The 16,373-nt window shown below is 32.1% G+C and overlaps 1 protein-coding gene across 1 annotated transcript in view; it reads right to left on the reverse strand.

Annotated features, from left to right (window-relative positions):
- LOC114328165 (uncharacterized) overlaps positions 1 to 16,373 on the reverse strand; it is a 106,927-nt gene that overhangs the window by 84,412 nt on the left and 6,142 nt on the right. Inside the window, exon 2 of the mRNA XM_028276947.2 lies at positions 6,422 to 6,903. Within this exon, the coding sequence (XP_028132748.2) occupies positions 6,422 to 6,859 (438 nt within the window). The 5' untranslated portion in view covers positions 6,860 to 6,903. The remainder of the gene's footprint in view (positions 1 to 6,421; positions 6,904 to 16,373) is intronic.

Consider the following 16,373-nt stretch of genomic DNA (forward strand, 5'->3'; position numbering starts at 1 on the left):
ATATTAAACATTTTTGTAGGTTATAAAAAAAAACAAAGAGACACTTGCCTTCATAAATCTTCTAGTTATAATACAAAAAGAGATGTGGTAGGTGAAAATAGTTTGTTTTTTGGTACATTCTCAAATTGGTGTATTCAACTTGAAATAACAGAAAAACGGTCGATTTTAGGTGTATAATGCTGCTAATATCTTTTGTAGTGCTTGAAAAGACTTTTAAAAAGAGCTATATAAAAGGTCTATTACATTAAAACTAAGCGAGATATGCCGCAAACAAAATTGATAACTAATGTAATTAAATGAGAAATAATTTTAACCCCCATCCACCAGAATGTAAATGCATCGTTCACCTTCCACCATACCTTTTATTATAGTGTTATTTCTATGTTTAAAAAGTTGGACGGGTTTAAAATGAATGGTTTTTGAAAAAAAAAAGATCACATTATAGAACGCATTTTTAAGTTTTCTTAAAAATCTTCCTTTTTCTTCATGTAACTTGAAAATGATGAGATACAGTAATGAAAAATAAAAAGGAAATTTTTATCTGAAAAAGCCCTACATTTTTGTGTGGTATCTTTTTTTCGTATCTCTTATCTTTTTTGAGTTACATGGAGGAAAAAGAAGATTTTTAAGAAAATTTAAAAATGCGCTCTATAATTTGATATTCTTTTTTTCAAAAACCATTCATTTTAATCCAGTCCAACTTTTTGAACATAGAAATAACACTATAATAAAAAGTATTGTAGAAGGAAAACGATGTATTTAAATTCTGATGGACGAGGAGTTAAATATACTTCTCATTTCTTCTTAAAATACATTAGTCATCAAGTTTTTTGCAGAATATCTCGCTTAGTTCGAATGTAATCCACATTTAGTGCTCATTTTAAATTTCTTTTGAAGCACTACAAAAATTATTAGTATCATTATACACCTAAAATCGACAGTTTCTCTGTTATTTCAAGTTGAATACACCGATTTGAGCATGCAACAAAAAAAAACAAACTCTTTTTACCTACCATATCCCTCTTTGTATTTTAACTAGAAGATTTATGAAGGAACGAATCTCTTTGTTTTCTTATAACCAACAGAAATATTTTAAATAGTTTTTTTTGTTAGATGCATAGTTTTTAGGGTATTCGCAAAAATCCATCCGAAAAGGTGTCATTTTTCAATGAAAATGGCCAATTTTTAACCATGAATAACTCAAAAAGTATTGAGTTTTAAAAAAATAATTATTATAGAACAGTTTTTGCTTCAAATTAGGTTCTCTAGCCTCTTCCGTGGCTATTTTAACCAAAACATTTTTCACCCCCGAGAAGGGGTGGGAACCACCCCCAAGATAATAGCGCACATCAGGATAGGGTAGACTTTGTTTCTTGAGCTATTCCCTACTTACTGTGAAAATATCAGGTGATTCGATGTAGTAGGATGGAATTCGGAGCCAAATACCCTCATTGACTGCCCTAAATCTATATATCGCCAAAAGGCGCTTTTACTATGGGGGTGGTTGCCACCCCACCTCGGGGGTGGAAATTTTTATTATATTTTGACCGCAAGAGTTGGTAAAAACGTTCATTATAAGCAAAAAACGTTCTATACATTTTTTTGATAAAATTAATTGTTTTCGATTTATTCGCTATCGAAAGTGTTAGTTTTAATATCGAAAAAATCAATGTTTTTAATCGGTTTTTTGCTAATAACTCAAAAAGTTTTCGTTTCATCAAAACAATTTTACTTAACACAATGTATCTTTTGAAAAAATAAACAAACGGTTTTTTTTTATTTTCTTTAAGACCAATAGTAATTGAACTATACTTTATTATATGTTGGCTATTCTTCGTCAAATGCTAAATACTGTAATTTCAAAGTCAAAGGACGAGAAAACTATGCATTTTTAGAGGTTAACTTGTTGAAACTAATTTAAAGTAATTAAAAATATTATGGCGTGGAGTCATGGACCTTAACTAAAGCATCACTGAAGAGACTCGAAGCATTTGAGATGTGATGCTATAGACGCATGTTGAGGATTTCCTGGATAGACAGTTACCAACGAAGAAGTTCTACATAGAATAGGTAAAGAGCGCGAACTAGTCGTAACCATAAAATGTCGCAAACTGGAATACCTGGGCCATATAATGCGCAATGAACAACGATATGACCTACTTCGGACCATACTCCAAGGTAAAGTGCATGGGAAAATAGGTCCAGGACGAAGAAGAATATCCTGGTTGCATAACCTGAGAAAATGGTTTAACTTAACCACTACCGGACTTTTCAGAGCAGTAGTTAACAAAGTCAAAATAGCCATGTTAGTGTCCAACATCCGTAACGGATAGGCACCATCAGAAGAAGAAAAATATGTATCTCCACAAATAAAAAAAACTCTAGCTAAAAAAATTAAGTGACTTATAATTAAAAGAATGTCAGTCCCTATTTTTTCAGCAAAAAAGTGATTGTAAGCAACCCCCTAATCACCACCCTAATTAAAATTTGTCATTGACCTGATTTGGTTTCCTTGATTTATGTATCGTTAATAGGTTCTAGAAGTTTGATGGGCTTAGAATGATTAGTATTTAAAAAAATGGAGTTAAAAGCGAATAACGAGTTTTTGTAGTTTGGTAAAAAATGCTTTTTTCTTCAGAATAGAAAGATTAGCATCAGAGATACGAAAAATATTTAAATATGAAATTGTAGCTTATTTATTTCCCAAGAACTTGGTTTGAAACATTTTTTTTACAGCAAAAAATGAGTGAGCTATTGACAATTGGACGGCGTTATGCAGAAAGCTACCAACCCTCAATATATCAGATATTGGGTTGGATGCATATTTAGACAACAAAATACGAGTTCTGCATTCTGTAAAATCCTACCACCTCTATATTAATATATAACTTATAAAACTATAAAAATGCTAAGCCACACATTAAATTTATCTGATATTCTAATTTGCAGAAACCTAACAACCCACTTGGTAGTATACTTTTAATTTACAGGAACCTTCCAACCCACTTGGTAGAATTTTAATAAAGCACCACTTGCATCCAAGTGGGTTGGTAGCTTTCTGCAAATATTGGGCTCTACAACTCTACAGTTATAATAACCTAACCTAATAATTTTATGTATTGTTTTGCGTGTGGTTTACCGGATTACCGGCGTGTTTAATGTGTTTTAGTAGTGGTCTAGATTGTCTAGAGAGTTAAAAAGAACTTTGAATACAGCGAAAAAGTGGTTGAAAGTACACTTTTTATTTAGCATAATGTACAGTAATCGAAGTGTTAGGATTTTAAAGGCTGCTCTTGCAATACAGGAAAATTCAGGCAAGTATCTTGTATTATTATAATATTTAATTTTTATCCTCCAAATTTTGGTACAAAAGCTTACTGACGGATTTTAACTAAACAAACTAGACTAAATAAATTAGATAATGAAATTGTTTACTTAAAATGTACAAGCAGGAAGAAACCAACCCCGTAAGCTTAATGTCATACAAGAACATATTCTACACGAAATTTAATTTGAAAATAAATCCAATAAAAAAGGACACCTGCAATGTTTGCGATACTTTTTAAAATGAAAATAGATAATGAAAAGGAAAAAAAAAGAAGAGTTTAAGCAGGAACATACGAAGCATTTGCAAGTTGCAGAGGAGGCACAGAAAATGAGAAGAGATGATTTCAAGATAGCGACTGAATAAACAGATCAAGAGTGTTTAAGTTTTGACTTGGAAAAAACCCTACCGCTTCCCAGAATACCTACAAGCATCGTATTTTATAAGCGTCAGTTGTGGGTGTATAATGCAGGAATGCACAGTGCTAAAGAAAATAGAGGATACTGCTACGTTTGGGTAGAAGGTTCAGCTGGAAGGGGCGTCCAAGAAATAGGCTCTTGCCTTATAAAACATGTTGCAACTAAATTAACTCCAGAAGTCAAACATCTTACGCTTTGGTGCGATTCTTGCGGTGGGCAAAATCGAAATTTTAGGTTAATACTTATGCTTAAATCAATTTTGCATGGGACACGCACAAACCTAGAAAGCATTACCATAAAATATCTCTGTTCTGGTCATAGCTTTTTGCCCAGCGACACTAATTTCAGTGATATTGAGTCGGCTCTTAAACAACAGCAAATATTATATTATACCCCAAATGACTATATCGAGGTAATGCGTTCTTGTAGAAAACAGAGACCATTGGTAGTAACCCAAATGCACGTCGAAGATTTTTTAGGCGTAATAAACATTGAGGAAAAAATTACTAATCGCAAAGTGACCGAAGATAAAGAAAAAATTATTTTTTTGAAGATTAGGTCAATCAAAATAGAAAAGTCTGACCCATTTCGGCTAATGGTACAACAACACGATTTTTCACAACCGTATCAAAAAAATTTATATAAAAAAATTTTCTCGAGATAGAACTGCTAACGAAGAAATTTTTAGCGATTTAATACCTCTGTGGTCTAACGGAAAACCTATCGCTGAGGCGAAATTACAAAATTTAAAGGAAATGATGCACCTTATTCCTGCTAATGCATCTACTTTTTATCAGAATTTACAGGGTGCCAATTTAACTGAAAATGTTGAGGGTTAAAATGTCAATGTTGAAGATCTAGATTTTGAAGTGGATGAAGTAGATTAATATTAAAATTTATTAAATTAATACGTTAAATATTCATATCCTTAACTTTCCTGTAAATAAAAATAATTGTTCTAACTTTACTGTTGTTTTTATTTAATATTGTTGGTATAAATTTCCCACTTTGCAAAATGCAGAAACCTACCAATCCACAAAAATCTGCCATTTCTCTTTTTAATTTAAAATTAAAATATTTAAACATGTAGAAAATACCAAAATATTTATCCACAGTCAAAATAAAGTTACCAAGTAGTAGCAACATATCCTACAGATTTTTTAAATCATTAATAACTTTAAACTTGATTATCTCAGTTTGCCACTATTGAGGGTTGGTAGCTTTCTACATAACGCCGTCCAATTAAAACTTGTAATATCATGCAAAAACCACCTTTACCAACCCTTTCAATGCCACATCTTTTTGTGATTGAGAATGTTAAAAGGATTTAATATTGATAACCTTATAGATCTTGTAACCTACAAATTTTTTTTAACGAACTTTCTAAAAAAAATAAAATAGTTATGGTTAAAAAATGAATATATTTTTTTGAAAAAAAAAAAGGAGAATTCCAGTTGGAAGCAAAATAATGTATTGTAATGTATACTAAGTTAGCGGTGTTTTTAGTCATTGGTCTTATTTATTCTTCTTTATTTATGTATTATTAATAGATTCTAGAAATTTGACTCGCTTAGGATGATTAGTTTTTAAAAATCTGAAGTTTAAAGCGAATAACAAATGTTTGCAATTTGGTAAAAAATGCCAGTTTGTCAGAATAGAAAGATTGGCATCAGAGATACGAAAAATGTTAAAATATGAAATTGTACTCAATTTAATTCCCAAGAACTTGGTTTGATAAAATTTGTTCTACGGCAAAAATTGAGTGAATCGTAAATGAGTATACCATCGAAAACATTGATTTTTTTAGATATAAAACTAACACTTTCGATAGCGAATAAATCAAAAACTAGTAATTTTATCAAAAAAATGAATAGAGCATTTTTTGCTTAGAATGCATGTTTTTATTAACTTTTGCAGTCAAAATATAATAAAAAATTTCCACCCCCGAGATGGGTTGGCAACCACCCCCATGGTAAAAGCGCCTATAAGCATCATATAAATTTTGTTCCATGGACTATCCACTACTTATCCTCAAATTTTCAAGCAAATTGATCCATTCTGTAAAAATTTCGAGGTGAAAAGCTTTGGTTCCTGGACTAAATGGAGAATGACTGAATTGATTCTACTATTCAAAAAAGGAGATAGCAAACTGCCAGAAAACTACAGAAGTATTATCTTGTTGAATGCTACCCTAAAACTTACATCTAATATTTTACAAAAACTAATGAATCACAGCATCAGTTATGCAGATGAACAACAGGGTTTTCGTACTGGAAGGTGTATAATACAGGTGCAATATTCGTCATAAAGCAGATTATTGAGAGATCAGAAATATCGAGTATAATTGATGAGAATTTCTGTGTCTGATTAACTTGAACAAAGAATTTGACAGAGTAAGTCTCAAACATGTAGTACTCCATTTTCTTTATAATTGAGAAGTTCCCTTAGATATAATAAAAACTATTGAAAACATCTACCAAAACAACAAAATAGAAGTCAAGAATAGATGAACAACATACAGAACCTATAGACATAGGCAGCAGAATAAGACAGGGAGACGCATTGAGCCCTAGCCTCCTTCATTTGATGAAGAATTGGGGAGATCCGTGTGGTCAAAGTAGCAAGAGATAAATCACCACAGAAAAAGAAGAAGAAGAAGAAAGACAATATCACTTACTGTTAACAAAAGTTCACTAGCTGGGGACGTAATTTGAGAATAGTCAAATGTAGAACTATCATTGGTCCGTTCAACATCACCATTGTCTTCTTGAGAACCACCTTTCCCTCTCTGCTGGTCTCTTGCAACACCCCCAAACACAACATCAGTACTGGTCACAGAAGTCGTGTTGTATATCGGCGTATTACTAGCTACATGACTTATGGGAACTGAATATTGATTCCCAACGTTGTACTGGGTGTATTGATAGTGCTGTAGGAACTGCCGGGAAACTGGCGGTGGTTGGTAGGTTACTAGTGATGGCACGGCGGGACTTCTGTAGCCAACAGCAGGGTAGTATGTGGGATAGACGTTTCCTGGACAATTGCACATATGGTGCATGTGCAAGTGAACGTTTTGTTGTTGACTGGTAGTGTTTTCAGGGCGGTTTTGCTCCATCAAAAATATTTGATTTAATGTTGTATAAATACTACTACAATAACCTGAAAATATAACCTCTAGTTAGTTTACTCTTATCTTATTGATGAAAATATGATAACAATGTATTTTGTGAAATTTAGGATGTCACAAGAAAAAAATTTCAGGAAAATATGGAGTAATAATATTGAGTTAACCGCTAATTATTGCCATATTAAAAAAAATACAAATAATAGAATATTAAAGGTGTGTCTGGTAATTGTAATTACATGAAGAAAAACTAATTGTTACTAAAAGTGAACATAATGGCGTTATGTATACTTTTTAAACTCTGTTGAAGAAAATATTCATAAAAAAACTATCAGACGCGAGGCATAATATTTTTACCAAAAAAGAATCCATTAGTTGACACACCTAAACCCTTTTTTTAAATTGAAAATAGTTAACCCCTTCCTGTGTTCTCGGTCGGCTTAGAGACTTAGAAAGTCAGTTCCAAATCTAATTGTGTTTATGCTTCCAACTCCCTTCTCTGTAGCTCCTTTGCCACTCATTCATCAATATTACTCTATCTCTCTTACGACTTAGGTATCCCGTTGTTCACTTCCATTATTCATTATTAGATAATACTATTACGTTCATTAGCCAATAGCCATTAGATATATCGGTGGGATTCCACTGGTGACACAGTGAATTGGCCACTGAATATCCTGAAAAGTGCTTCTCTAAATTTATTTTTGTGTACCACTTTCAATGCTCTGGGTAGCAATGGAAAAACAAGGGATAAGCAAAAAATATATACAAGCAGTACAACAGCTTTACAAAAATATGACGGTAAACATTAAAACTGGAAACAAATTAACGAGAGAAATTCCAGTTAGTAAGGGTCTAAAGCAAGGCTGCTGCATAGCACCTACACTCTTTAAAATATATTTAAATGAGGCACTCTCACTGTGGAGAAGAAAGTGCTGCAATATGGGCATTCCAATCGATGACGATATATTGTACACAATACACTTCGCTGACGACCAAGCTATTCTAGCAGAAGACGAGAGTGATATAGACTATATGCTCAGAAAACTGGAAGAGGAGTACACTAAGTGGGGCCTTACAATTAATATAGAAAAAACCGACTACTTAGTTGTAGGAGAAACACCAGAAAGCCTACAAATTGCAATGGGAACTATAAACCCAAACAAAACTTATAAATACTTAGGAGTCCAAATAACTTCAAAAGCAGGGAGTAACGACGAAATATATTCCAGGATTGGCCAAGAAAGATCAGCCACCAGACAGCTACACGGGTTATTATAGAATAATAAAATAACAAAAGAAAATAAAAGAATAATATATAAAACAGTAATAGAAAGTATTGGCTTGTACGGCGCCGAACTCTAGGAAATAAATCAAAGAAATAAATAAAAAATTAAGGACATGGAAATGAAATATTGGAGACGATGTTGCCGGTTCATTAGACTTGATAGGGTGAGAAACGAAGATATTAGGAGAGAAATGGAAATCGATCTAGATATAATAGACACAATCGAAGCCAAAAGACTCAACTGGTGTGGACACCTTCAGAGAATGCCTGAAAGTAGATGGCCAAAAAAATAGAAAAATGGACTCCACCCACAAGAACAAAACGAGGTAGACCAAGACGATCCTAGAGAGAAGATATCGAAGATGCAATGACCGCCAGAGATCTAAAAACTGAAGATTGCTTCGACTAGACCAGGGCTCATCTGTAAAAATATTAGCACATTTGGACGTTGAGAGGTGACTCAAATTTTTTTGCAAAAATTGCTTGAAAATAAATCGAATAATAATATTTAATTTATCCTTTAAGTTATAATAATCAAAATGTCAAAAAATGAAGGAAAATTTCGATTTTTTTCTTCGTTTTTTGATTATAACTTATAAAGTATTCATTTTCGAGAAAAGTTGTGCTAACATAAAAGTTGCGTTATTAAATTTCCTACAATATAGAATTAGATAAGAATTTAAAAAGTAGTCACCCTTGTTGCAAAATAGCAATAATTGCGAAAAAAACATACAAAAACAAGTATTCGCATTTTACGTTTTTCAACCATTTTGTGCTACACTTAGGACCTTCATATTTTATTCAGAAAAACTCTATGATACAGTAAAAAATACTGTAAATTTAATTAAGATCGGTTTAATATATTTTGCAAAATAAATTTTGCAATCCAGCTTTCGTAAAAAAAAATCATTTTTTCAAAATGTTACAGGACTGAAAATAAAGCAGATAAGTTGATTTTTTTTTACATATAGAAGTTTACTGTACGTATCATTTGCAATTTTGCAAAATTAAAATCGATTAACTACCACGGCGTCAGGAATTTTTTTAATAAACATTCATTATTGGTGCTACGCGCAGGACAGCGGATAGTTTGCTCTTATTGGGCATTCCAATGACCTTTGATAATGATTGATACATTATTTTAATTTTTATTAAATTTCGGTATAAATAAATAAATTTGTTTATTGCAAAATAAAAACACATACTCTGTCGTTTGAAATAACATTTTTATTAGCAAAAACTTTATTGTTTATATATTTTAACTTTGAGAATAAAAGTTTATTATTTTTAAACATATGCAATTGTTTAAACAATATTTCACAAACAACAATAAAATTAGTTTGATTTTTGTGGAACTAAAATATTAAAATACAACAAAATATAGTGTAAGAAAATAATATATTAGATAAAGATTAGAAGAAATTCTGGTGGAAATCAACTTGTGTGAATGGAACACCGCTGTCCTGCGCGTAGCACCAAAAATTAATGTTTATTTAAAAAATTTCCTAACGTCGTGGTAATAAATCGATTTTAATTTTGCAAATTGCAAATGAAAGGTACAGTACACTTCTATAAGAAAAAAAAATTTCAACTTGCTATCTGTTTTATTTTCAGTCCTGTAACATTTTGAAAAAATGAATTTTTTTGCGGAAGCTGGATTGCAAAATTTATTTTGCAAAATCTATTGAACCGATCTTAATTAAATTTACAGTATTGTTTTACTGCATCATAGAGTTTTTCTGGGTGAAATATGAAGGTCCTAAGTATAGCATAAATGGTTGAAAAACGTAAAATGCGAATACTTGTTTTTGTATTGTTTTTTCGCAATTATTGCTATTTTGCAACAAGGGCGACTATTTTTAAAATTACTTACTAATTCTATATTGTAGTAAATTTAATTACGCAACTTTTATGTCAGTAAAACTTTTCTCGGTAATGAATACTTTTACAGTTATAATCAAAAAACCAAAAAAAAAATCTAATTTTTCCTTAATTTTTTGACATTTTGATTATTTAAACAATGTTCCGGACCTTTTTGAGAGGGAGGATAACTCAAATATTATTATTTGATTTATTTTCAAGCAATTTCTGCAAAAAAATTTGAGTCACCTCTCAACGTCCATCTCAAAACAGATGCGCCCTGGACTAGACAGGAAATACTGGAAATTAGGACTAGAGAAGCGGCTTCAGCTGTAGAAGACTCGCTCATTATATACAGATACAAAATAGATCCAACACCGCAAAAGAATACTGATCCTAATTAATTAATATTTGATTATAGTTATTAAGGTACCAAGGGTATTATAAATCATTTTTAATTTCGCATTTCTAAATCGTGGCCTTAGAATTTTTTTAACAACAACACAGCTATACCTATACAAATACACGTTGAAAAACAAAGTTCAATAATAAAGAGGGTATAAATATTTCAAATTAAAGTCTCAACAACAAAAATTCTTTAAATTGGTGATGAGGGAGACGGAACCTAGATAATACCTGGATGCCTGATCTATATGGAGAAACTACCAAAGAGGCGAATGGGACCAAGTATCTAGGATTAATACTAAATAAGCAGTTTACAAGAGAGGTTCATTTGAAAGAATATGCAACAAGGCAAAACTTTTTCTTTGGTTATATCGAAAGTAATGAAGAAAGTCATGAAATATGAAAGACAAACAGATTGGCTATGTACGACCGTAGTCAGACTTACAATTGCGTGTGGCGCACTAGAATGGTAGGCTAAATGTCAAAAACAAGACCACTCAAGAGAAGCGCCAACTACAATTACCTCCAAGGAGGTGATACTCGACCTTGGCCTCCCCTTATTACATATGATGGAGAAGGACGCGAAATTATGAGTATACAGAAGACGAACAAGACGCCAGAAAGCGGAGAGAAAGAATTCTTCTTCTTGATGAGCCTATCCGTGACGAATGTTGGCGATGATCATGGCAATCTCTGCACAGATGTTGTGTTGAACCAAGTTTTGAGGTTCTTTAACCAGGATCTGAGGTGATTTAACCAGGATGTTCTTCCTCTTCCTGGACCTCGCTTTCCAAATACTTTTTCTTGCAGGATAGCTGATAGGAGGGTATATCTGGATTCATTTCGCATAATGTGTCCAAAGTATCCTAACTTTCGAGATTTGATGGTGGTTAGTACCACTCGGTGCTTCACCATTCTTCTAAGGACCTCTTCATTTGTGACCAGTCCATGGGATTTTACGAATTATCCGATATAGCCACATCTCAAATGCTTCCAATTTTCGGCACATATCTTCGTTCAAGGTCCATGATTCAACACCATAAAAAAGGACAGAGAAGACGTAGCATCTCAGCATTCTTACTTTTATACCAAGAGAAAGGTTGTGGCTCTTGAAAAAGGCCCCATACGGTTGAAAGTTGATCCATTCTTCATTTATTATGGTGCCGAAGACGTTGTAGTGCATCACTCTTTCTACGGGGTTAGGTTGGTGTAGAGAAAGAATACCGGGACCAAATCTAGAGAAATAATTACAAATCGATTAAAGTATGGTACCAGATGCAAAGCAACTTAAATATAATTTAGAAAAGCCGTTTACCATTGTCTTTCTATAATAGAAAGGGATGAGTGAGAGTTGAATAAAACTATGTAATCTCAAAATAGTAGATCACTGCTGCACTATTTTTTAAGCTGAAATTTACGCTGTCGCGATATGCCCGAAGGAACTGATAAAGAGGAACTGTAGGAACAAATCTATGAAACATATATCGGACAGCCAGGTGGCATTAATGGCACTGGAATCAAATCGAATTGACTTCAAGTTAGTTTAGAACAGTCTTTAAAATCTGATTGGGATCGAAAAAAGTAACAAAGGAGGTTTGCTCTAGATGCCTGGAGATGCTGGTATTGAAGGGAACAAAAAGCGGAACTACGTGCCAGGAAGGGACAAAAAATATATTCATAGGAGAATATCGGATTGGATAAAACATACGACACTTGATCAATATTATAAACAAACGGGTCTCAAAAGTTCGAAGGTTTTTGTATATGAACCTTCGAAAAAAAATCAAATCCAGATCTACTACATATGAATAGAAATGATCTGTGATTTATCGTGGGTCTCCTCTAACACGACATTTGGCCTCAAGGAGCTCTTGAAAAAAATTGGTATGACAGAAAGTGCGATTTGTAGATTCTGTCAAGTTGAAGACAAGAGGGTGTAACCAACCAGGGTTAGATAGGATAAGGCTTAATATATTTAAGCATTATCAACATGAGCCCTATGGTTTCGTAAAAGTGTAACCAAAGGCCATAATATATTTTGGTAAATAGGCTGAGCTGAAAGCAAAACTTTAACTTAGAAATAAGCCACAACAGCCACAATAGACCCCTTAAGTAGGTTTTGCACCATTTATTTGCCTGTTTTAATACGCATTTTCTGTTTCGATCGGTTTTCTGAAATGATGGCCGCCTTCTGTTGTGTTATTTATGATAGTTATATCACTTTTCAATTCTATAAAAGTCTTTATCCCCTTTTTACGTTTTAAGACGGTTTCCAGCCCATAATTTCAGTAAATATAATGAATGAGTCGAAATGTTATGTGAACTATTTTGTTAATAGACCAGGGAGGATCTGTGAAAAAGCGTCTCTTTTTGGATGTGCGAGGTGGCATTCGGATTTTTTCAGAAAAAGTTAAATGACAATTTCAACAATAATAATTATTGACTTATGCTCCTTTTCAAATATGTCCGAAACATTAATAAAAAAATTAAAATGTTTAAAATTTTTGAAAAACATCGATTTTTTTTATGTTTCTTTGCGTATAACTTTAAAACGATTCATTTTGGAACAAAGTCGTACAAAAATAAAATAAAGATAATTTGATAAACCACTGGTTAAAAATGTCTTAAATTATTAAGCTTTCTGCAAAATAGCAATAAATACAAAATAAGGGGGCAAAATAAGCCTGTTTTTATTCAATGTTTTTCAACCATTTTGGTTGCACTTAGAACTTTCGTAATTCGCTTAGAAAATTCTTACAATCTACTTAAATCGTCCACCAAATTTCATTAAAATCGACTTAATAGATTTTGCAGAATAATTTTGCAATCTATTTTTTTTTTTAAAGTTAAAATTTTTTAAAATCTTTCTGAAGAAAAAGTAGATTATTTGTAAGTTTGCTATTTTTTTGCATTTAAAGACGATCTCTACCTATTTAATATACTTTACATAATTAAAATCGGATTATTTAAGCGGCCTCGGCACTGTTTTAAAGTAATAAACAATTTTTTGGCTTATAAACAAATATAGGGAGGACGTTTGAGTTGGCATAAATTCATTTTCTCGAGAATAGGAGTCTCTGACGATAAATCCTGAAAAAGGTCGATTTTTCTTTTAAATTCTAATTTTTTGGTATATATATCATACTAGTGACGTCAACCATCTGGTCGAGATGACGTAATCGATGATTTTTTTAAATGAGAATAGGTGCCGTGTGATAGCTCAATCGAAAGGCTATTCAATTTTGTATTCACTAATATAAACATTAACATAATTATTAATACAGGATTTAAATTAGAAAAAATTTTTTTGAATTAAATTAATTCCAATATTTGTATTACGTCATTACACTCAGATGGATATCGTCACTAGTATGATATTTACGCCAAAAAATTATAATTTAAAAATAAAAATCGATCTGTTTCGGGATTTATCTCCAGAGTCGCCCATTTTCAAGAAAATGAATTTATTCCAACTCAAACGTCATCACGGTATTTGTTTATAAGCCAAAACATTGTTTATAGCTTTAAAACAGTGCTGAGGCTACCTAAATAATCCGATTTTAGTTCCGTAAAGTGTATTAGATAGGTAGACAACCTCTTTATATGGTAAAAAAATAGCCAGTTTATAAATGGTCTACTTTTTGTTCAGAGAGTTTTTAAAAAAATTGAACTTTAAAAAAAATAGATTGCAAAATTATTATGCAAAATCGATTAGGTCGATTTTAATGAAATTTGGTGGACGGTTTAAGTATATTATAAGAATTTTCTAAACGAATTAAGAAGGTTCTAAGTGCAACCAAACTGTTTGAAAAACATTGAACAAAAACAGGCTTATTTTGCCGCCTTCTTTTGTATTTATTGCTATTTTGCAGAAAGGGTAATAACTTAAGACACCTTTAACTAGTCGTATATTATACAAAATTCAATGATCTTTAGTTTCCTTCCCTACGACTTTGTTCTCAAAATAAATCGTTTTAAAGTTATAAGCAATGAAAGTAGAAAAAAATCGATATTTTTCGAAATTTTTAAATATTTAAATTTTTAATTAATGTTCCGGGCATATTTGAGAAGGAGCATAAATCAATTATAATTATTGAAGTTGTTACCTAACTTTATCTGCAAAAATCCGAATGAAACCTCTCACATCCACCTCAAAACAGATCCGCCCTTTTCTATAAGTTTTTTGGGTTTTTATGACCTCGTACATTAAATCCATATGTCAATAAAGAAATAACTGTTTGATCACTTTAAACAATATTCATCAATATTTTCATTTTGAAAAAACTCACCAATATTTAGCACTTTTCTTAATTATTTTTTACCTACATTAATAAAGTGACAAACACAAACATTTATTTGTCTAATGATGCAAATAATAATTGTCAAAATATTTCGTTTTAGCTTTATATGACAGTAACTAGATTGTGAATTATAGGTAACAACTAAAACACCTAGAGCTCGTTGATGAAAAGTTGTCAACTAATTGAAAAACCAGCAATTGTAAATCCTAAATCTTTACCCAATCAGACCGGAAGTAGAACTGGAAGTCGATATTTGAATTTCACTTCCAGTTCTTTCCAGTCGTTATTTAACTCCAAAAGATTATCGTCGCTCTACATTTATTGTCCTACAGAAAACACCACTGGTGAATTTTTGCAAAGATCACCAACTGATAAGTCTAATGAGCGACTTTTAAAAATTTTTCTTGAGAATCTTACATCATTATCATCATGGCTTATTCACTGCTGGCGGAGTGTTTGCCTCCCTTTTGGGCTCTCTGATTCATTTATTGCGGATAATTAGTCAGCTGTTGTCGCTTATTATTATAGCAGCGTTTGTGACTTGGCCCTGTCTACAATTTTCCTCCATTCTTTCCGGTCCTTCCAGTGCTCCTTCCAATTGTAGATTCTCAGCTTCTTTATGTCTCCTAAGACTTGATCTCTCCATCTTGTTTTGTGTCTTCCCTTTGGTCTCTTTATTGTTGATCTCCACCCAGTTATTCGCTTTAGCGTAGAGTCAAGTTTAGCTCTTTCTGTGTGTCCCAGCCACCTGAGCCTTTGCGCTTTCACGAACTTGATTATGTCTTCACCCTGGATGACTTCTTTAATTTCTTTATTGGTTAATCTTCTAAATTCGCCTACACTTATCCTCACCGGTCACATTATTCGTCGAATTATCTTTCTCTTTAAGATTTCTAACCTCATTTCATCTTTTTGTGTTAGGCACATCGTCTCTGCACTATAGGTGATCGTGATCAATGGCCTGATTGCAGTCTTGTAAGTTTTTAATTTGGTTGTCTTACTAATGTTCTTTTTTTTTTAATTTTTGGTAGTTCAAGTAGGTTTTAATACCCAGTAGGATGCGCTCATTTATTTCATCCGCTCTATCATTTCTGCCATTCATCACCACTCCCAAGTATTTGAAACGGAGTACTCTTTCTAATGTATCCGCTCCGAGCTTCGCTGGTATCGCCACCTACCTACAGGATTACTAGAATAACCATTGTTTATATAGGGAGTTTATTTGGTTAGTTAGTAGGTTAGTTCCTAGCTTGTTTTGACACTTCATAATTCCCACAAATTTTTACAAAAAAACACAAAGTTTAAAAAACTGATACCATGAAATAATAAAAATCAATACTGTTAAAATAAATTAAATTAAATGCAGTGCTCGTGACCAACGAAATTCCCTCATTTTCTGTTGTATCGTCTTTTGTCCTGTATGTTTTCTGTTTTATTTAATTGTGAGGTGAATTTACTTAATTAGACATTTATTTATGGACGAGATTTATAACACAATATAGGTATATCCTAAAAAATATAATTTACTACTAAATTTTCTTTTATCTGGTTCAATAGATTATTAATATTTATCCATTGCTTATATCACTAAAACAAAGTTTCAATCTACAATCAATTACTTATTTTAATTCCTAGTTTCTATCTATTCCAA

This window comes from Diabrotica virgifera, chromosome 1 (assembly GCF_917563875.1).
Source record: "Diabrotica virgifera virgifera chromosome 1, PGI_DIABVI_V3a".
NCBI lineage: Eukaryota > Metazoa > Arthropoda > Insecta > Coleoptera > Chrysomelidae > Diabrotica > Diabrotica virgifera.